Here is a 23,829-nt window from a genome sequence, read left to right as displayed (position 1 = left end):
GAATCAAGTCTGTAAAGTCCAATTGCATGCAGATTTAATAAGGAAATGGTAAAAGTGTGGGGTGGAGATTTAAAGAAATGAAATATCATCATTGGTATAAGAAATAAAATTGAGGTACTCTGACTGATTTTCTACAGAAATGACCTTTTGGAACACAGGATCTTATTATTTGAGTTAGTGTTGACATAGAGGTACAACACTAGGGTACAGGTACTGGCACTATTGCAAGAAGCATTTCCTATTGTCTTCAGGGACACATTTTTCAAAGGACTTCAAGGAAAATGTTAAAGTGTTAACCATTCTGCTTTCACAGTGGATGCAATCTGCTGCAATCTTATTACGACCTTGTGCAGAGAGCATGCACGTTGACTGCAGACGCAGCATTATATTAGATAGAGGTCATAAATTGGTACTAATGTATTTCACAGTAGAATGTGAATGCCTCAAGTTCTATTTGTGTAGGGAGAGCAGAGTTACAATGCATGAGAAGTGAATGAAAAGGTAATACTGCACATGACAGTCTCCGAGTGACAAGAATACACACTTGTGAAGCAAATGTAAGTTGTTTCAGAGTGGCAGCCTGAGGGGAGGAGAGCAGAGTGAAGTGAAGCATGCAATCTAGAGGGGTGGGGAGGGAGAGAGAGAGAAAGGAGTAAACAGTGGCTGGGGGAGACATATAGATGTGGTGATAAGTGGGAAAAGATGGGGAGTGGGTGGGGGAGGGGTTCAGACAGGGAGAGAGAGGATCAGAGGAGAGTAGATAAGCAGCAGCAATTCAATGAGCGCAGGAAAGATATGGTGAAAGAGGGAGATGAGAAAGGTACAAAGAGAAACATGACAGTAACTAAAACTGGTAGAAGAAAAATAAAGGCTGAAGAGAGATGAAGGGATAGGTAGAGAGACATGTAAGATATGTACATGAAAGCATAGCTCCCTACCATGTTGAATGACATGGTAGGGAGAGTAAAATATTAAGACATGGAAAGTAAATGTGGTAAATAGGATTTAGGGGGTAAAATAAAGCATTAAAGTGAGGAGAAAGCAGTGATGAGGTTAATGATGGCGCAGTTCCCTTTCCTCCCCCGCAGACTCAGGGAATCCCCTCTCCCCACCTTCCTCCCTTAGCTTCCCTTTTTTTTTTCCACATCAAAGACTGCACACAGGCTCCACGGTTGCCATGGAGATTGGCCATCTTCCCTCTACTGACGTGTGTGCCAGTCTGTCAGGTGTTTTGTCAATAAAGCTTTGTAAAAATAATTAACCCTCACACCCCTAACATGAAACAAATGAGCATTGAGATTGAGGGTAAAAATAAAATAAAAAAATGAAAGGGTTAAAGGTGGCAAGCAATCACAGTCTAAAGAGAGACATGAAGGGGCAGTCAGAGGAATATGGGGGAGAATTAGTGATGAAGATAGTAGATGAGAAAAGAGCACAGAGGCATAAGAAGGTGAAATGTGGAGTAATACAAAATCCAAAAACATTTAACATAACTAGAAGCACGATGCAGCAAATAATGGAAGACTAGAGACTCTTCAGAAACTAAATGAAGATTAAATCGTTGAAATGGTAGAGAAGACTGTTTAGCTGTGCACCTGCTGAAGGTCACAGGGTTAGCAGTATCGTTGTGCCCAGGTTTTTGCCAGGATACCAGATTTCAAGCCACACAACATTTTATTCGTACTCCCCAATCCCTATTTCCTTGCAGTGCCAGTATGATGCGGTAAACTAATTAATTCTCTATAACAGCTGCTGAGATATTGAAATGCCCCATTTATCTGCAGTTTAAAGGTTAATTACTAGTTAAGCTCCAGAGAATTGTTGTTCATCAGCCCTCTCTCCCCCATCAGCCCCTTTCAGAGCCAGACATCTCAGCCACACATAGCACTGCAGTAGAGTGCACTTTAGAGAAAGCCAGAATATGCACAATTTTAACCTTTTGACAGCTGATACGATACACTCTGTATAGTTTTCTGTTCAATTAGACATTCTAATTAGAGATCATCATCACCTATTTATATAGCGCTACTAATTCCACAGCGCTGTACAGAGAACTCATTCACATCAGTCCTTGCCCCATTTGCGCTTACAATCTAAATCTGCTAACATACACACACACACAGACTGAGAGTGACTAAGGGCTCTTTAATAGCAGCCAATTAACTTACTAGTATGTTTTTGGAGTGTGGGAGGAAACCGGAGCACCCGGAGGAAACCTATGCAAACAAGGGGAGAACATACAAACTCCACACAGATAAGGCCATGGATGGGAATCGAACTCATGACACCAGTACTGTCAGGCAGAAGTGCTAACCACCAAGCCACAGTGCTGCCCACCATAATAAAACTACTAAAATTAACAGAACTTTTAAAAGGCAGAGTTGGATTTAGACACAAAACCTGTGTGCCTAGCACATCAATTGACCACACCCATTTGTACTTTTGCCATGGCAACTGACTGTGGGGTTCCTTAGCCACTGCTACTGGAGTGTCTCTGCTATGTTTATCACATAACAGAGGTGCTCATAATCGTGGATATCGAAGAACCTAAACATAGTCAACTGGGTCAGTAAATCGGCCCCACTGTGGAAAACTATAACGATACCCTGCTGGGGTAATTATTACAAGCATACCTCCCAACTGTCTCATTTTAGATGGGACAGTCCCAATGTAATGAGGGTGTACCACCATCCTCACAGCGAGGACTTTTGTCTCATCACCTTGGTGCGCTACCACTCACCAAGCTGCCACTGGTGCATGCAGCATTGTAGGACTATTTTGAGGGGAGGGGATTTGGCGTATAGTTTGGTATTTCAGAAGTACTAGGCATGCCTCCAGTTTGTCGACCTAACCATTTCATTGTCACATGCACATAATGTCCCTTTTTTCCAAGTGGCAATGTTGTTAGGTGTGATTAAAGGGGACAGGAGGCACATGTGGTAGTCAGGTGACTGTATATTCTGAAATCCTAACAGCGTGTCAGAGGGCGGAGGAGGGGGGGGCACAGCGTGTCAGAGGGCGGAGGAGGGGGGGGCACAGCGTGTCAGAGGGCGGAGGAGGGGGGGGGGGCACAGCGTGTCAGAGGGCGGAGGAGGGAGGTCATAAAATTTGACAGCAATAAGAACCACTCAGACCAATTTAAACAAACATGATTATTAGGGAATAAGAAAACTAGTGAAAAATAGATGGGCTATCCTCTACAGTTTTGGTGAATTAATTTTTCCTAAGGTTTCCTCTAAAGCTAGTACCCTCCATTTCAAGATAATGGTTTTTTTCCCCTCATACATACTCCCCTGCACACCAGCTTTTCGATCACATGCAACCCACCCACCAGCTTTTCCCTCATGTCACCCCACATGCCCACCAGCTTTTGTCTCACGTTACCGTTTATGCCCAACACATTTTCTCACTTGTCACCCCATATATTCCTCAGCTTTTTCTCTCATGGCACCTGATGTGCTCACCAGCTTTTCTCACATACCATCTCCTATGCTTATCAGTTTTATTTCCACATGTCACCCCATCAGCTTTTCTCTCACATCACCTCCTGCAACTAACAATTGCCCACCATTTTTCGTGTCACGTGCAGGGGTTAAATCACGTTGAGCCATCCATTTGACAGTGAGAATCAACAGGAGGGTAGCCCATATACATACAACATAACATGTATTAAAATTTGGTATAAATTACTCTCCCCTCAGTGACATCACTTGTTTATTCCCTGCACTGGGCTGCAGCTCTGCAGCTCTGATCATTAAATATAGCAAATAATTGAATGCAGCTCAGAATGAGCACTAAACATCTCTGAAGGGCTTGTACAAGACAAAAAAAAAAAAAAAAAAAGACAGGTAACCCTCTTTCAGTATATTCTTCTAAACGCATATAATAGGAAATTGGCATTTGGGATTTGATTATTGATATGATTAAGTTTATTAGGTAGTACTACACAATCTATTTGGAAAGAATACCATGGCTTATGCATGATCTGTGGTAGCTTTCAGATTGACAAAAGATCGGTCTCATGAACCAAACCTATGAGCTCATAGCCACCTTAATTCTGAGGACTGAGTGTCTAAGTAACTCCTCTCGATCTCCCAAAAAGTACAAGTGAGAATAGCTTAATTTACAATAGAAGTGATTTCTGCAACAGGCTATATACAAATCCATGTACAATCAAACGTTGCCAATTACATGAATAAAATGCATACTTTATTTTTATGATGGCCTTTGTGAAATTTTCATCTAAGAAAATCAAGTCAACCTACAGATGCCACTATTTTAACAAAACATTACATATGCTGGGCTTCTAAGAGGGTCACTAGACTTACACTAGAGTTATTATCTCCCACTTAGCACCAATAACTCCATATCACAAGGAAATGAGCAAACATGGGTGTGGTTTAAATGTCAAAACAAAAATTACACTCATAAAACTGCCTAGAATTTTAAAAATAGAACTGGAAAGTCTGTAAAAGCTACCCTAAAATGGCGTTTTATTTAAATGAGAACATTTAAATTCTGCTTAAAGAGCAACTTAATAGTTTCAATAACATTTATTAACTACTTTTTATAACAAGGATATATGCAACTACAGTTTGAATAAACAGTCAAGAAAATGATATATGCAGATATAATTACATATATTAAATATGCCACTAATTTTAAGCTACTTTAATATTTCTCATTACCTGAAGCTGGATTGCATTTCAGGAGTTCATATTTTCTGAAGAAAGGTTGCAGCTCACAGCAGAGTATTACAGCTTTTCCAGTCCTTTTCAATCGAGCAACAGCATAAAACATATGTATTTTTTTTTTCCTAAAAGCAAGTTATACTAAAATTCAAGTGGGTTGTTCTGCTCTTCCTTTTAGTTAGAATGTAGAACCACGAAAACTATCGACAGACTCTAGTACAGAGCTTGGCCAACCTGTGGCTCTCCAGCGGTTGTAAAACTACAAGTACCTCGTCTGGCTATCCACTGGCAAAGTATGCTGGGGTTATTAGTAGTTTCACTACATCTGGAGAGCCACAGGTTGGCCACGCCTGAATAAGTGTATGGGGAGCAACCTGCAACTTATTACAATTTTCAGCTTTATCCATTTCCATAAAACAAGGTCAGTTTGAACTGAGGAACAGGGACAAGGGAAACTTATCTGAAGTAGTTAGCAATTTCAGAGGTGGATGTGTTGTGAAACAGATCAGTGAGGTGAGGTTATAGCACAGCATCAAATAAACCACATTTATAGTGTAGTATACATCCATTTTAATGGCATGCTAACTTCACATTTTTCCCTCTGGTTCTATTTGTACAGGTCAATGTATGTGTAATCCCTGTCCATTTTCTGTACCGAGCAAATAAGCCTAGTATTGTGAGGTCATTTTCATTACACTATACTTTTCAGCCATATTTTCTCATTTCTGGCCTTCTCTTACCTCATGTGCCCCCCTCAGCGCAGTTATTTTTGCATATACCCACAATAAGTTGTGAGAGAATGGAGTGTGTGTGGGTTGGGGGGGGGGGGGGGGGGGGGGAGTGGTGCAGGGAAAGGGGAAACCAGCTCAGGGCTGTATCTAGTGCCTTGGGCACTGTAAATAAATATACCATAAATTAGTACTTGTACATCCCAGTCCTCCATTACTTCTAATGGGAAACACAGGCGGTTGCTAAAGATAAGTAAAAAAGGAAATAAAATAGAACAGTTAATTAAATTAACAAAAAGTGCACCTTGAACATACCATCTAAGTCAATGATGGGCAATAGGCAGCCCCAGCTCCTCCCACTTTATCATCAGATGTGTTTATTATAACATGTAACACTTGCTGCTGATGTATAACTGTGTCTTTTTCTTTGATTAAATTATTGTTTTAACTTGTTACAGAGATTAAGGATAATGCGCAGCCCTTTTTAAGATTAGAGAGATGCCCAAGCGGCCCCGGAAGTGTATTAGGATGCCAATATAGGTATATGTCTGCAAAGGTTTAAACACTGTAGCTATTTGACAAAAGGCAAAAAGCAGCAGTTTCTTCACACTTCTATTGCTTCTAAGAGGAAAGTCAGATGGGATGAGGTTATTAATGCTGCAAAAAGATGGAAACAATACCAACTACTGAACTACAGTTCTCAAAACAGCAACCAGTGTACCTGTGCTATTAAATAACTGTTTTGACCATCAAATTTATTGAAAAATCAGTTGTCAACCATGTCTTGTAAATAACTTCACCAATTTGGAGGTTTTTTTTACCTCCTCTGATACCAGAGACAGCCTGGTATGAAAAACTAATATGTTGGCCATTTCCAAATCACATTAAACACAAACTCATTTTAGCTTGTCCAATATCATTTTCCATGTTTTTTTCCCCTCATCGGTCATCTACTTGGCACAAACAATTTTTAATTTGTTTCTTTTTAAAAGCTCCTTTCCCAAAGTGTGTTACATTAACCTGAATAACAGATACCTAACCCAAAGGTCTTCCACCCAATGAACATCTCGCATATCCTACTCCTAGTTTCCCTGAGAGGAGTGTCCAGTTATTGATCCTCTCCCCCTGGAGCAGTTTGAACAAGGGTGAAAGCATCTCAAGTCCAAGCTGTAGCTGGTTAGGGAGCATTGTAGGTGGCATGCCGCTGGTTCATGGGATTCTCAGGAGACTTCATCCATTCCTTCTTTAAAAGTTGTTTAAGCTGGGACAACCTCATATTGGGATTCTCTTGCTTCAGCCGTGGCAGATTTAATTCCTCAAAGGCTATAAAGGCAGCTTTTACTCGTCGTTCAGGGTGGCGGTCAAGCTCTTTGCCAACACTAAGGGCAAAAAGAGGAATTAGTGATCATAATACACTTAGTGACTAGTCTGGAAAAATAATAAATAAAAGTAATTGAATATATGGCAGAAACGACTTCCTACTGAAGCGGCCATATGTATTAATAGCAGTGGTGCGTATATAAAAGAACAGTCACTCAAATACCACATTCTACACAAATAGAAATATGTTTAGAAAGGAAAACAAAACTGTTTTAATTTATGCTTGCTTTCAAACAGTGGGAAATCAAAATTTTACAGAAATATGAAGCCTAAGAAACCCAGAAAAATGGGATATTATTATACATGTATGTAACTGTTCACCATACCGTAAGCAATTCAAGAGGTGTATTCACTAACTGCGGGTTTGAAAAAGTGGAGATGTTGCCTATAGCAACCAATGAGATTCTAGCTATCATTTTGTAGAATGTACTAAATAAATGACAACTGGAATGTGATTGGTTGCTATAGGCAAAACATCTCCACTTTTTTCAATACTGCCATTTAGTAAACATACCCCCAAGTGTTTTCTCCCCTCCATGATCAGACAAATGTTCATGTTTTAAATATTCCAAACTTATGTGTAGTTCTTAATGTACCTATGTGAATAGTAGATTATGGACAGATAGAATTTTCTTTTGGTAGCATCTGGGAATAAAATATTTTTATTTTATGATTAATAAATGTGGGAAACCAGCATAATTAGTAAAAAAAAAATAAAAACACACTTTTTGAGGATTGCTCCCATAGCTACTTTCACTCAGTGATCGCACTTTGCATCCCCAGATATTTACCAAGAAATGTTGCTAGTTCTCCAGAGTATAGTTTGTATCTGTATGTTATTAGCAGCTTAATATATTCAATTTATCGGTCACAGTTATAAGGCCCAAGGACAAACCTGTACATTTTAGTACAAAGATTTTGCAGATTCCGTGTTGTGAGTGAGTGCTAGGATCCTCGCCAAAGTACTATTATTGGGAAATGTTGGGGTCTCTTTTTGTTTTTTATTGATTACACTACATAACTTAAAATAAAACTACAAAAGGAAATCTTTAAGCTAACAAGGTACCGTGGGGACAAAATTGAGTTTCTTTTGATTTTCTTTTTGCAGGGCAAATTAATTTTAATAACATATGGTTTTTGTTGGTATTTTGGTCGCTAGTCCATATTTCACATAAATTAAATCATCTTTCCCAGGTGCAAACTATTTTGCACTGATATTTAATTCAATCTATAACAGTCTACCTCATGTATATGATAGTGGTCAGCATACTTTGTAAACTTTGCCTTTTTGACATTAAAGTTTAAATGTTATAACACTATATGGTTTTCTTTCTTAATCCTATAAATTATGGTATGACACAAAAAAACATGAATTCAAAAGAATAGAAAGCTAAACCCCCACATTTTGCAGACATAATACGTACATAGCTTTAAAACAAGGCAGATAATTCCATTTAAGATTAATTGTATCATTATTAAGTATTCTGGTAAATGTGGTAGAAATAGGACTCTCAGGCCTATATGTACCATCATCTTCCAACTGTATTAAAAAGACCCCAGAAATGCCAGTAGAAATTCTCTTGCTTAGCCTGTTCTCAGAAAGCCCATATGTTTTCCAATTTCAAAGATGAAAAAAAAACCACCACATTTAAAGAGTATGTACTACCAACCTTAGCGCAGCTATGGCATCTTCTACAGAACGTGCTTCAACCTCCCCTTCTTCCAACATGCGACGGTTTATATTTTCTTCCAGCGGCATTTCTAGGTGCGTCATGGGCTTTTCAACAGGTCCTAGAAAGAAGATACTAGTTACTTTCATCCGCTTTGCATGGCAAGTAGAACAGATGTGCCCTCAATAAATCATTCCTACCTTTCTGTTCCTCCTCTTTGTGAAGGGTTTCTTCTATCTGAGCCCGTGTCACCTTAGTGGGTGCTGCAGATTTTGCTGCCTGTTTACTCTTAAGTCTGGCACCCTCTTCTTCTAGCAAGCGAAGGCTTTCCTTCTTTCTTTCTAGCTGCTCCAGCCGACGTTTTTCCTTTTCCTCCTAACAAAAATAAAAACAAAACATTTTATTAAAGCAAAAAAAAAATAAATTAAAAATAAATAAATACTAAAATAAGAAAAAAAAGCATCCTTTCCCTAAACTTACTAGTTCTATACAAATTAAATTATTAAAGCAAATGTATGAATAACTGAAAATCTGATGTCCATAATCAGAGAACATAGGTCTTTCTATAATAGGTTTATATGTTAATACTCTATTATAACAACTGTATGTACATAAAGATTATTGTATGGGATGTTAAATTGCCTCATATGAAAGCTACAGATATAAATTCACACACTATTACAGAACTTTATATTGACATTTGCTATGTAACTGAATGCAAATTACTATTTTCTATTACAAGTCATTTTAGACTCCAAGGTGCTGACTATAACCTGGATTGGTGCATGTCGACAAAGGGACTGGATTGGTGATGTCACAGCAGCTCAAAAGGACTATAGCTTCAGCTTTTCCTCCTATATCATATCCTCCATAGATTGTAAGCTTGCGAGCAGGGCCCGCTTACCTCGGTGTCTGTATGTATTACTCAGTATCATTTTATTACTGTTCGTTCCCAATTGTAAAGTGCTACGTAATTTACTGGCTCTATATAAATGTTGACGATTATGATCATATCCCATTAGGGGACTGTCCTAGAGATAGATGTGGAATGTGGGGGTACTTTAACTTTTAAAAAATGTCAACATTGGTCCTTTTAGAGGCAGATGCTCTCTAAGTTATTTACTTATATTTACCTAAATAAGACAACTGTAACAGTGTTCATATAATGACTGGCTGAAAAACTACTCTTACTTGCCTCCTTATAAGACTTTTAAAAGTAATCAAATAAAGGCTAAACCTTTTGTTGCACAGGGATAACCGACTGGTAAATCACTTAAGGCTGGTACCAACCCTATATTTTATAGGTCAATAAACCACTGCAAATATCTGCTGGTGTCAGCTGCAATATTAATGTCATCTGCACATTGCTGTCACACTAGCGATTTTCCAAGTACTTTCTGCTTATGAGCCACTGCAAGGAGTGTTTTCACCTGGCCTTAAGAAACAACTCAAAGAAATAAAATAAATTTGGAATAGCAAACGTTTTCATGGAACATACAGAAAATGAATTGCTTAAATACATAGCCTATATAAGAGGTCAAGCTGCAAGATTTTGCCTCCTTTCCACCACATTTAACACCTTCAACACAATGACCAGAGCGAAACCCAGGAAGGGACTGCCAAGTGTGCTTTTCTCCAATAGTAGCGGGGGCTACTATAGCCATTTTTCCAAGGTCTTTCCCATTCCTCTCACAGCGATTAGTTGACCCTTAGTACGATTCCACGCCAGTTCAACTAGGTGTGTCCACCACCCATCTCAGATTAACAAAAAATTTTTTAGTTGAGGATGGACAAAAAAAACTAGTTCTGCCAAATATCGTGACTGACTATTAGTTTCCAAAATATTGATTTTTAAATGTATTAAAACTAATTACTAATCATGGCTTACTTATTCCATTTTATTTGAAGTATCACGGGTGTTTATTAAGGAATCACCACAAAATTTGGACCCCTAAACTACCTTTTCAGGAGGAAAAGTTACTTTAGGGGTCCAAAACGACAAAGCATTTCTTGGTGGGATACACACAATTTGCTTTTAGTTCACAATCATGGAATTCCAATTAAAACAACACTTTTGGCCATTTAGGATATTTTTTTTTTTGCAAAACCGCAATTTTGTATATTGATGTTGAAATGTGATCAACCCAAAAATGTGCCAAAATAGACTCCGGGCTAGACTAAACTGCGGGTTTGGAAAAGTGGAGATGTTGCTTATAGTAACCAGATTCTAGCTTTCATTTATTTAGTGCACTCTACAAAATGACAGCTATAATCTGATTGCTTGCTATAGGCAACATCTCTGCTTTTTCAAACCCGCAGATTAGTAAATATACCCCTCAGCCTTGAAGTTTTTAAAATGTTGCACAAGTAATAGAGCAGAAAAGTGGGCGTTGCCTACTGAAACCAATTAGGTTGTTTTTCTACAATGGTTAAGAAAATGAAAGTAAACTTTATTAGTTGCTTTGGGAAACACCCCTTTTCTACATCTGTAGCATTTAACATTTGTGTGAGAGGAAGAGGAAAGAGTGCAGACAAAAGCAGTTTTAGAAAGACCAGATGTCATTCTCACTGTCGGCAGATGCCAAGGAAACCCATCCAAGCGGGATATTAGTGTGGCTGGAAACTGGAAAGGAGTTCTTGGGCCTGGCACATCAAGGCTTAAACAAGTACTTTTGACTGCTGATTGTTTTCTTCAATACACAAACAAGTTCAGTCTATGAAAGTTGGCATCAATTTGTAGTTTAGACAAAAATGTACATTTTTTTTTGCATTAAACTGCAAGAGTGAAATATAAAAAGATTGATACTTGACACCTGCATATTAATGTTAATTTAGTGCTCACCACATGCCGTTACACTATAAATTACAGTCTTTTTATTTTCGAATCTTAATAGTGTTTTTACCCTCTATTTTTTATTGTGCCTTTGTATGCCCAACAGGGATATTATGTCATCAATGTTTAAAAGTATTCATGTTACAGGACTATACCTAGTTTCAATGATGGTACTAGTATGTCTACTTGCAGAGCTCACTAATTAGTACAGTTCTACCATTTGCCTTTTCTTCACCCTAACCCCTATTTCTCCTCACAAACTGGTGCCAATCTAATCTAAAGTGTGATAATCCTTTCAGAATACAATGGTTTTGTAGCCAGGCTTGCTGCCAAGAGATGTGTGATACTGTTGTGGACATAGAATGACAAATGCTAAAAGGGGTTGTGCAGCAAAAACCTGCATTTTACCTCCTATTTGCAATGGTAGACATCTGTAATAGGTTATCAAAAAGTCTTATTGCACCCCAGTTTTGATTATGTAGCCTATTTTTGTAATAAAATACATAGGAGTTCACAATCAAATTCTTATTGTAAATTCCTTCCTCATCCTGCTAGCTTCAGGTGATTCCTTTGGAGTTTAATAACTGGTGCTACTGCTTTAGGATTACTTGTCTTGGAAAGCTGTGTGCAGCCAAGATTTGACCCATTTGTAAATGGCATAGTAAATTAGGCAAAATTATGCTAAAATTCTGACTGAATTCATGTTTGAGTGTAGGGCCCGGCCAGATGGGGAAATAAATGTATCTATAGGTCATTCCATTTCTCCAGCGGTTTTGGATTAGCCCTTATTGACCGCAAGTCTGGTATAAACAGGAAAAAAATGCCTCCTCAATTACAGAGTTAAGTTACATTTATCACATTACAATGAAGCGCATAAACGCTAATATCATGTGGCTTTGCAATTCGGACAAATGGTATCTATGCTACTATTCGTTTGGAGATGAGACACAAACACAAAGTCTGCAGACAGCACTGTCACTGCTGGAACACTCACGTACTATGTGCAAAGTTAAAAAAAAAAAAAAAAACCACACGACCCCCCCACATCCCTAAAAAAACCCAAAAAAAACCCAGCAGCATTCTAGCGTATATGTAGACGGCTACAACGGAACTCTTTAAACCAGCCTTGTCCAACCTGCGGCCCTCCAGGTGTTGTGAAACTACAAGCCCCAGCATGCTTTTCCAGTAGACAACCTGTTGATAGCTGGAAGGGCATGCTGGGACTTGTAGTTTCAGGCCTGCTTTAAACCATGTGATAGAAAATCAGTAGCCAAAAAACAACTTAAGCTGAGTACACACTACAGGCATTTAAACCGATTATCGTGCCAATCACATGATAAACATCTGTTTGGTCCAATAATGCATTATTAGTGTGTATGCTCACGATCATGTTATATCGTACCAAAGCACATTGCATTTGATTTTATAAACAGACTAAAATCACTATCAACGATGCCGGGCAAATGTGGAAGTGTGTATGCACTCACGACCAGCAGTGAGGCAGATCTCTATAGAGTGTACAGAGTCACAATATTTTCAGGAGATGGTTATGAGAGATGAAGAGCAAAGATCTTAAGGAAAATTGTGTAGATGTGTACACATGAATTTGCATGCCCATAGAAACTTTCAGTCATTGGTAAAATTGTTACAGAAATTGCATTTGCAGTCATCACTGCGGAATTAGTGGCCCTATGTAAATAGCTGCGGTTGCTGATGATTTTCTGTAGTGTGTACCCAACTTTTACTGAATAGGTTTATTAAAGACTAAATAACTTCTGATCCTAAATAAGACTTCATACAAACACTGGAGAAAATAAATTACTTAAAATAGATTATAAGTTAATAACCATTGAACAGGTTTACTGTCTTTAGGGCCCTTTGCTGTCTGGTGGAGCTAAAGTTATAAAACTTCCCTCTGTATCCTGGTATCACATTGCTATGAACACTTAATGATGTGTCCTTTGCATTATTGATGCCTGCTCTATAGTTGTCTGATCAAGTGTTTAATAAACGTTACACTCCGAAAGACGACAATGGAAGCGATGACACAGGTAATGTGGTAATCAATGTTCAATGCTGAATGTAATTTACCCAGGCATAAGAACATATTGTACAAGTTCACTAAATAAAAAGTAAACCATTGGCAACAATGTTTACCATATAAACAATATATTGAGGGTACGTGTTATTGTATAAACAGAGTGGTCCAACTAAAAAAGAAAAAAAAAAAAAAAAGATTCTGCTAGCCCACAGATTTCCATTAGTAGTTTGTTTATTTTTATTCAAGCCAATGATTCCCAAGTGATAAGACCACCCTGATTCGCCTTTCAGGAACTATAGTTGGGGCTCATCCTCCAGCCAAATTATTGATTGCCTGTAGAATGAGAAAGTGGAAAGAAGAGACCCCAGTGAAGATTTAGAAAACATATTAATTCCTCCCTCCGTCTGTTTGCGTAGCATATCTTCTGCGACTTCAAACTCTTCATGCCCCAACAGACATTATGCCAATAAGTGCAATTGCATGCAATTCACGCCTGAACGCAAATTAAACGACCTACAACTTGAGAGGTGGAGAGGGGAGGGGAGAGGTGGGACTAATGCAGCCCAGGTACAAGAGGAGTGTTCCAACGCAGATGCAGCAGATTCAATTCCTGTCTTTTCAATAGTACACTTGTTTTCCGTCATATCGTTTGCACCGGCTACAGGGCAGATGCAAATGAAGGATGATTGTGAGAGGCAATGTTATGTTTGGTCATCACTATCTAATAGGATGATTGCTAATTTACCTGTACACCCGACAACACTATTTAAGACTATTGGAGCTGGGATGCCTATTGTGCCATTTTGTTTTTAACAAGGACTGCATTCTATGTTAAAGAGGTAGGTGGATCATTCACACATCAGTGTCATTAGCAAAAAACCAAGCATACTTTTTCTCAGCTGAAGAACCAACACCACTGCCTATTTAAAAAAAAAAAAACCCACAAAAATATATTTATTTTTTTTTGATCAAATTAAAGAAAAAACATTAAACAATTTTGAAAAATAACCATAATGTTTTATTTTTGTTTTCTCTATAAAATGTATACGTTCAAACGAAAAAATGGTATGTTTGTCTCATTACACATTTGCATTTCATGAATATAACAAATTTCATAGTAAAGGCTGTGATGAAGGGGTAATTGTTTCATGGAATAGTGAAAATTAGGTAATGCATTGAAAGGGTTAATATTAGTTAACTGTCAGGAGGCAGCAGTGTTTTATGACTAATGAGGATAATTAAGGAAATGCACATAGGTGCATTCTGATGCAAATTAGTTGTAAATTCATAAGTCATTTTTTCTTTAAAATGTTGTTGCGCAACAAAAAACATTCATAACTATGCCTACAGCGAAATTACATGACATACGTAATTTACTACCATATTCACATCATAATATATTTTACGAAAGATGTGGCTTTGAAAAGAAGATGACATATGCACAAGTTTTGTGCAAGTTGTGTTCCGATTTGAATCAGGCCGAGAGTGTGAAGAACAATTTTCTAGAGCTGTATGTAGGAAGCAGAAATAAACTAAAAGTGGACTGCCTATTTAAAATAAGCAAATAAACAAAATACTGATAAAATCAGTGACCTACTTTTAGCCACAGGCAACATCCTCTTTCAAAATGTCTTAAATTATCCACAACAAAAACTAGAAATAAAAGGTTTTTCTCCAGACAAAATATAATGTCAGTTTTGGCAGGGTGGGGTATATTGTAAAATGTTGAGCGGTTTCTAATGTACATAGTATTGTAGTGGGGAATGTAAGTGGAGGATCCTGAGGGCTCTAGAAGACAAAACCTCTCTCTGGCTGTCTACTTCTGAATGACCAGAGAACATGCTGTTACAGTGCTTGTCCATTAGCTTAGCCCTCAGCCCTGAAAGGCTTAAAAAACCAAGTTTGACTAAACAATACACCAATTTGTCTGCTGCAATGGTACTGTACCCTACAGCATGTGATTGTGTCCCAGTTAAACTTTAAAGAAAAAAAAATAAAAATTAAGCTACAAAAATGTCCTACATTTTCTTAACTATTATTTGGTTCCAAAAAACAAGACTACAGTAACAATCATAGCTGTACTGGTATGTGCTAAAAGTACATTAAAGAATGGATTAAGTCAGCTCAATTTCTACTATTTACCTTGTATTAACATTATATTATAAAATGTCCCATTTTAACTTTTTGCAAAAACTAATGTATTGCCAATTCTACATCTTTTTCATAATGGTTGTAGGAATCTCTTGGAGTCAATTTAGATTACTCTATATAGACTGCAGTAGTTTTGAAAATGGTGACATCAAACCCTATAAAGATGAGTAACAGGATTTGTAATTAATCATGACAAACTCAAAGGGGTATATTTACTAAATTGCATGTTTGAAAAAGTGGAGATTTTGCCTATAGCAACCAATGATATTCTAGCTATCATTTTGTAGAATGTACTAAATTACAGCTAGAAGACTGGTTGCTATAGGCAACATCTCCTCTTTTTAAAACCTGCAGTTAAATATACCCCCAAATCTCAAATTAAAACTCACGCCAGAACTAAAATTATATTGCAAAACCCTGAAATTCAAAATGTATTCTGCTACAGCAGGAGACTAATGGTGATCATATGCCTCATGTGAGTAGCTCATAATTGACTGGGGGTGCCGGACAAAGATCAGTTATGTTAGTTGGAGTTACAATAGAATATTAGTTCCAGGTGGAGTTCTTTAATGAGCAAAAGTGAGCATGTGCTGTAATGCAGAGGTTTCACAATGGGTGATGGTAAATGTTTATCACAAGCCCTCTGAAAGATAAGTACCCCCTAATGTGTGTGAATTTATTAAAAGTACCCCAAAATCTGTGTAAGTTTATACCAAGCCACTCCTGCGAGCATGTGTCTATAGAACTCATAAAAAATATTTAAAAGTCCTTCTACAAATCATTATCTGTGTCTATCATGGCAATCAAGTATGTACAACTCCCCCCTTCCTCCTTCTCCCTTTACATGACATGCTGAGATCTGCAAGCAATGTGTCTATAGAACTCAGATAATGATCTACAGGACAGCCAAGTAAAGGGACTACCGGACACATGCTTAAAAAATAAATTGTTAAAGATGGGACGCACTCCATTCCTAATTTTATCTCATCACTATGCATGTGTATCAGCTCAGTTAAAAGTATATGTATATTCTTCAAAAAGAAACACCTTCCCCTTTGTAGGCCACAAGTAATATTATGAATGAATACACTAAACAAAACAGGACCTAGGACTGATGCATGAGGTACTTTCACTGGTAACCAGACCAGTACAGTAGTGAATACATGTATCTTTCCCCTCTAGTGTAGGTCACCCCTTTCAATTTTTAAGTTACTCTAGACAAGGACTGGCAAGTTTTAGCCTGTGAGCGAGAACCGGCTCAGCAGTCTATTAGAAACATTTTAAAGGAAAATAAGCAGGTGGCCCAGTGACCCAGCCCAAGGTAGCCCATTATGGGACCAGCCAATGCCCCACAGCAAACTTCATTATTTAGGCAGTCTACAGTTTCCTTGTCTACTTCAACGTAGACACCATTTCAGTATTTAGCCTGTTCCTCTCTTTTCTCCCCCCCTTTCACCAATGCAGTATTTTCATCCTCCTCTAATAGGGATTGTACATATTTCTTATATGCATTTTCTAAGTATACAGTGTATATAACAACTGCCATTTCCTTGAAGAACGATATTTGTACTCTCCTCCATTTGTTTTTATGAACCTACCTGGCACAAAGTTTTATTACATTTCATGTTTTCTTTTGTTTGTTTCTCTGGTCCTGCACTACACCTTTGAATTCCCACCCCGACAGAGAGTCACATTAATCTTTGTAATTACTCTAGGTCTGGTTTTCACTAGAGCAGGACAACACAATGCTGTTTGTGCCGTCATAACCAGAACTCAGCTGCTAACGACAACAAAACGTTACAGTGAAGTAGTCAGTGTTCATTTTGAAAGCAGGTTGCCAGCAATCATAAGTTACGTTCTATGTGAACTATGCTTCTACTCTTGGTGCAGGAAATCCCATGTCGTCTTTGTGACATAATTAGTAATTTACACCAGGGAAGGACAGACCTTGGTAATGTAAAAGTGATCTGTTTCATTGCTCCCGCTTAACTGAAATTATAAATACAGTGCAACTTGGAAAGAACAATGGCTTTTACAGATTACACTGACAATAGTTAAGAGTTGTGACAAGCTCCATTATGAAATAGAAGTAATAAAATGCACAAAAAAAAAAAAAAAAAAAGCCCTGATATTTTTAGATGAAAAACTGTTTGATCTGGAACTGTATTTCTAGGCCATATAAAACGGTCATACCATACACATACTTGGTAACTCTGTACACAGATGAACTAGACAACATGATTGTTGGTATATTTCTAGGTTTGCACTAACTGGGTAAAAGTAACTTTAATAAGAATTTTAAAAAAATGATGCTTTTACAGCGAAAAGGTTATTTATTTCATTGTGCTACAAAGAGAAAGCCCTATTATTTTCCATTTAGCACTACCGTGAAATTTGGACCGATGTAAATATCCATGGTCATAAAAGGCATAAAGAACAACATACTGGAATAATGACAAAAAAAACCTACTTAAATAAATTAGTAATGGTACACCAAGCTTCATTTCTGATCCTGCTGTTATAGCTTTATAAAGAGTCTTTCACAAAACTAGTTGGTGGGTGCCTGGCGGTTTCAAAGGTTATATGTGTCGCCATGCTTCTGCCTACATATCATATTATACTTCTAACGAATCATATAAATACAATCTATACCCATGTATTTAAATGACAAATCTTTTAGCTGAGAAACTCTAGTCCGAGTTTCTCATTTTTCACCTGTTAGCACTTGAATACACGATAGCTTAAAGCCCTTCTCTTCACGCAAAAATATAAGTGCAATCTAAAGTAACTCTTTCTGTTGGCTCTGTGTGCATCACACAAGTGAAGTTAGGTAACAGTTTTAAGTAACATATTAAGACTTATTTATAGTTTAAGTCAGTGGTTATCATTTGACAGTATGTAAACTATATCAGGAATTGTAAACAGCAATTTCATTAGTAATCACTATAAATGTAAGGAACGTAATTAAAAATTGTTGGTTTTTTTTTGCATCAAGAAGTAGTATTTGAACTTAATTTAAAGACCTTTTTCTACACTACGCCACTTTTATAAAACAACACCCTAGGGAGGTGTAATGTCATTCTGGCCATGCAATGTTAAAACAGTTTTCATTTGTTTTTACAAATACTTGTTGCAAACGCCAGATAAAGAAATGTTCATTGTCATATACCACATACATTTATGTAGCAATCTATGGATTACTATTTTAACAAAAATTCAAGTAGCGGTTATGACCTAATAAACAACGAACAGCACAACATCAAGGGTAGATTAATAGGCAACTACTTATACTTGGAACCCCTACCCTAATGAGATTTAAAAAAGGTTAGTTTGTTTTTACGCATCAGGAAAGGGAGAGCAAGGGTGGATAGGAGACAATCTGGAGAGTGGTTCTGCATCCCTTCACCTTTGGAGTGAGACTCAAGTGCTGCTGGGTAAAGTAACCTTGATACATAATTCCAAGCATATAGTTTTGTTTTTTTTTTGTTTTTTTTTATGTGGAACTTATACTAAATAACACCATTGTTTAGACAAGTCAGGGTCCCATAAGCAAACGAGTAGATTCTTCACCTCACTGGCCTGTGTCATTTCATGTATTACTTTAGAGCCAGACTATATTGTAAGTTGTGAATGCATGCACTAAAAATTCCTAAACTACATAAAGCTTCCCAGATATAGTAGTGCACATATGGAGGAGTTGAGGGTGGTGGGAAGGGGAGATAGGTAGAATTTAATGTACTAATACTTATAAATTGTCTAAAATATTGTTTCAAGTGCATTTATAATTGCAAACATGTAAAAAGATGAAGATGAAAAAGAAAACAAGATATTGCTGTTGAATAAACATAAGCCAACCTTATGGAGGTAGCGCTTTAAAAAAGTAATCAACATGTTAATGTTAAAGCAATTCTTGTTCCACAAAAGGAAAGGATTGTATTTTGGCTCTGTATGTGGACTTTCCTCCATAAACGCAAGAAAAAAACAGAAATTACAGAAAACCCAACTTCATAAAATCATTTGAGACCAACATTTGAGTGCAGGTTGTCAGGGGTCTAACAGGATCTTTTGAAATATACAATGAAAAATGTGAACCTGTTGCACTTTGTTTCTAACTCAGGACTCTGTCACACAGACATTTCTAGGAAAAGTGTCAGAAGCCTCTCAATACCTATGGATAAGAATCATTATGACCAAGTACATGCAATGCTTACTTGGATAACTAACAATACACAATATTTTTTATGGGGAAAAAAATCCATAAGTGTCTTGATTTTCATCCACTGCACAGAACAGAAGCAGAATATACAAAACACATACTAAGACTGCAATGCCTAAATGTGGATCATAGAGCAGTATCTTTTGTTTTTAACTTAAAAAGTACCTGTCATATCTGGCAGGCGCTCTCCAATTAACTACAGACTTTTAATAGCATGTTACACCTTCTCTAACACCAGTTTATCTGGGAGTGGCTCCATTGCTCATTTAATTATTATGCTAATCAACATAGGGAGCATGCTAAAGAGCTCAGCTAGCGTGCTAAGCATACCCAGCTGTTTCCCTGCTCTGTGTCCACCAGTAAAAACCTCCGTTATGGAGCAGGGGGCTGACAGGGAAGTCAGATTGATACTTAGTACAAGATTAGTATAGGCTACGTTTCCCTCTCCTGATGAACTGGGGGTTTGTTTGCTTTTTCAGGAGTCTACTTAAAACCTGTCACCAAACATGGTGATGCATATGATAAATTGAATGTCTGGGGGTTTAATTTCCAAAACCTGAATAGGAAACCTATGCAACTTCATAGCTAACAGTTTAACATTTCATCTTGCATGTTATTTACAGTCAGAAATAATATGAATGCCTTTAGGGCAATACCACACAGCAAAACCATTCACTACAAATATGTGTTTCACATCAGGCATGTCTTTTTATTTAAAGAACCTAATTCAATAGACAAGAATTTTTTGTGCAGAAAAATAGTTCTCAATGCATTCCAACCAAAATGATCCAGAGTCTAAGATGGGAGATTCTAGCAATGATTTTCCCAATTTAAAGGCTGTGACCAGGAGGGAGCATGAGGTTTTATTTACCAAAAGTTGACATTTTTATGTAAGTGTTCTAAAATAGAATAAGTTTCCACCACACCCATCTGCCTAGGAGAAGGACAATATTGCAGCACAGATACATTATACAGTGTATATGAGCAGTGCTATATACATTCCGCTAACCCACCCTTCATCTTGCGAACATTTAGAAGCAGTAGAAGGGTCGACAAGGAAAGCTGGGGTGATCAAGGGACTCAGCTTGGTTGACTTAGCATGCAAGTTGAGTGGTAGGGTTTTACTTTCTCCAGCATAGTCTTCCGCCTGCGTCTGAGCCATTTTGTTGAGGAGCACTTACAAAGGGAATGGGAGCTATTTAACATTTTGGGAGTTTAACAATAGGGTAATTTCTCCTGGATGTATTGCTGGGGGAAGAAGCTTATTATATTTTTGAACACTTATTTAAAAGCCACCAACTTTTCAATTAAACCCTTTTCTTATCCAGTAGACAAGTCCATTTTGGCCAATGAACAGATGAGACATGCCATCCCCATAAAAAAAAAGTGGGATTTTTTTTTTTTTTGCTGCCAATTTAAAAAGGTTTCTGCGGCTTTTCCCACACGTGAAATGCCAATTCCATTTTTTTCCCCCAACTGAAATTAACTGATATTGCCATTTCTGGGCTTCCAAACAACCATCAAGTGATTGTTCTGCCCAGACAGGTTGTAAAATTGCACTGTGTGGTATCATTAGAACACAAAAATGATCCCTTAAGAACAGATCTCCAAAGTTAGGAAATCCTTTGTGCGTCCAAAAAGGACACAAATAGGGCCATTTGGTGTGTGGGCTGAAATATTGCAGTGTGTTGCTTTCTTTAGCGCGCATTTATGCTTAGTAAGGCTACTAATTCTAGGAACACAAAAATTTAGACTTAATTACTTTCAAACAACATCACTTTACAAATATAACTAGAAACTGTCTCAAGCGAAGTTACAAAACGGAACTATTTTCCATCTCCATCTTCTTCTGCATGACTAGTAAACCAGTGGGTGTTGCTACCTAGAAACCCCACCATTTGTGTGATGAAGATGGTCCCCTGAACAGGTGCTGGAGACCTCTGCTAGAGAGCTTCAAAAGTACTTTTGACAAGCCACGCAAGAAAAGGAAACTAGTACAAGATCTGTAATAACTGCCAGTTTGTGATTGGATGCTTGAAGTTCACCAAGTACAAGCAAAAGGAGAGATCTGCAACATACAGAGGAGATCACAAGAGAGGGACCACCATAGATTTATTTTGTCTGACTGTGCAGCTAGTTTTGTATGAACAGATAAATGGAATAACCAATAAATTACTAACTCTATATAAACAAGGAACAAAAATGGATAATTATTACAGAAGCACACACAAAAAGGATGTCAGGACTCATTTTTATCAATACGCTCATACCTTTCTCTGCTCTTTGCGTATAACATGCTTGTCGTCATCCTGCCAAAATGCATCCTCTAGAGCTTGCTGACGTTTTGCATCAGCCACAGCCTTTGCCTCAGCCTTTCTGGCACGGGCAGCAGCAGACTTGGTATTTTCACTCTGAAACTTTTTGGGCATCCCTTAGCTGGAAACGGCATTAAATTGAGAGTCAGAAGAAATAACACAAAAAAAAAAAAAGAAGTCAGGTACAATTATTAATTTTAACAACTTACTGCAGATTTCACCATCTCTCTTTAGTACATACTACCCTTATATCACTTTATACTGTTCCAAATCCAACAAGTCCAATAACCAAATCAGTGGGGTTTGATTTCCAAACAGGACGCATAATGGAGGTCTATGAAAATTGTTATACTGCCTTAAGCCAATTACATACTACACCTTGGAATGTGCAGCTCCAAATCTATGTTGAGAAAAATGTGGAGGCCAGAAGAAGTGAAGCTAAAACTATATTCTCCTCTCTGACCCGCCTATTGAGAGGTGCTTTACGTGACAGTGTTACCCACTCAGACCAATATGGCTCAGTGACATCTTCCCGGCACGGATATACAGCAGAACACTTTCACCCGCCAGACAATAGGAGAGGTGTCACAACTATCCAAGCCTTATTCTGCTGTAACAGAATGCCTCGTATCGTGACTGCTCATCACCCCCTGCCAACCGCATAACATCTCTCAATCCCCGGTCTGCTGTCACACACCTGGGATTCTTCACCGCTTCCGCCCCCACTGCAGGTCGCGTAATGATATCACCATCAGCGCCAGGGTACGGCTTTCCTTCCGGTGTCACAGAGCAATGCGCGCCCCCAAGCGAGTACAAGAAAGGCGCGGCCTCACCGTGCGCGCCCCCCCGCGCGCGAGTACAAGAAAGGCGCCTCCACAACGTGCACGCTGCCGCGCGAGTATAAAAACGTCGCGTCCTCACCGTGCGCTCGCACATGTGTCCTCTGTCCCAGCGCTTTCATGGCATTTTATGGCTGTACCTCAGAGTTGGTTGAGGTCTACGATTCTCACACAATATTATGATGATGTCCATTTTTTTTTTTATTATGTTGGTCCCGTGATGTTTTACCGTAGACACATTAGTAAAGAAGAACGCCATAACAAATAATACAACTAATTAGTGATGAGGCTGAAGTTAGCTGATTTTGCTTTATTTTTAAATGATTAAATCAAGGTCACTGATTTAGAATTACATTTACACTAATTGCAGTGGCATTTAGCCTGTCCACAATCGGTTTCGGCATAAAATCCATTGGGCACAGATAGCACCACATTTTATCATTTTGAATAAGTAGCTGTAGTTTTGCAAGGGTTAAATTGCATTGAGCCACAAATTTGATAGGGGGGGGGGGGGGGGGGGGGTGGAATCAATAAAGGGTGGTCATTTAAATAAAACCCAGTTGCATTTTGCTTGGTCCAAAAGTTTTCGTTAAGAAAGAGGGTAAAAGCAGGAAATCTTATTAAATGCATTGAAAAAAGCTAAAAACCATATTACATACATTGCTGGAAACATTAAATGCATTGAAAAAGCCAGAAATCATATTAAATGCATTAAAAAAAGGTGGAAACCATGTAAAGTGTATTAAAAAAAAGTGGCAAAGGATATTAACTGCATTGAAACAATCGGAAAATTATAATAAATGCATTGCTGGAAGCAAATTAAATTCATTGAAAAAGCTGCAAACTATTGAAACATGCATTAAAAAAAGCCGGAAACCATAATAAATCTACTGAAAAAGCTGGAAACCATATTAAATGCATTGAAATATACACTACAATCACACAAAAACAGATCTACACTAGAT

The 23,829-nt window shown here is 37.9% G+C and overlaps 1 protein-coding gene across 3 annotated transcripts; it reads right to left on the bottom strand.

Moving 5' to 3' along the window:
* Positions 1-4,187: 4,187 nt before the first annotated feature.
* CCDC124 (coiled-coil domain containing 124) lies at positions 4,188-22,825 on the bottom strand. Of its 3 annotated transcripts, none has more exons than XM_075206818.1 (5): positions 22,723-22,825; positions 21,981-22,146; positions 8,670-8,844; positions 8,470-8,590; positions 4,188-6,798 (listed from the first exon to the last, which is right to left on the bottom strand). In XM_075206818.1, exons 2-5 carry the CDS (start codon positions 22,137-22,139, stop codon positions 6,597-6,599), a joined length of 657 nt encoding a protein of 218 aa, XP_075062919.1. In that variant the 5' UTR covers positions 22,140-22,146; positions 22,723-22,825; the 3' UTR covers positions 4,188-6,596. The 3 variants fall into 3 exon arrangements, with proteins under 3 accessions (XP_075062919.1, XP_075062935.1, XP_075062927.1); XM_075206834.1 differs by lacking the exon at positions 22,723-22,825 and adding an exon at positions 22,529-22,711; XM_075206826.1 differs by lacking the exon at positions 22,723-22,825 and adding an exon at positions 22,235-22,506.
* Between the last annotated feature and the right edge of the window lie 1,004 nt (positions 22,826-23,829).

Source organism: Mixophyes fleayi, chromosome 1 (assembly GCF_038048845.1).
Source record: "Mixophyes fleayi isolate aMixFle1 chromosome 1, aMixFle1.hap1, whole genome shotgun sequence".
Lineage (NCBI taxonomy): Eukaryota > Metazoa > Chordata > Amphibia > Anura > Limnodynastidae > Mixophyes > Mixophyes fleayi.
The sequence above is the reverse complement of the archived record's forward strand: the minus strand, read 5'-3'. Positions and strand labels throughout refer to the sequence as shown.

What these genes read in the sequence shown, in the direction of transcription:
- CCDC124 (XM_075206818.1), bottom strand. Translation starts at nt 22,139, where the DNA reads ATGCCCAAAAAGTTTCAGAGTGAAAATACCAAGTCTGCTGCTGCCCGT. An exon ending in TACGCAAAGAGCAGAGAAAG is followed by an intron (nt 8,845 to 21,980) that starts GTATGAGCGTAT and finishes TATTTTTGTTAG; the next exon opens with GAGGAAAAGGAAAAACGTCG. An exon ending in GATGCCATAGCTGCGCTAAG is followed by an intron (nt 6,799 to 8,469) that starts GTTGGTAGTACA and finishes TTTTGCCCTTAG; the next exon opens with TGTTGGCAAAGAGCTTGACC.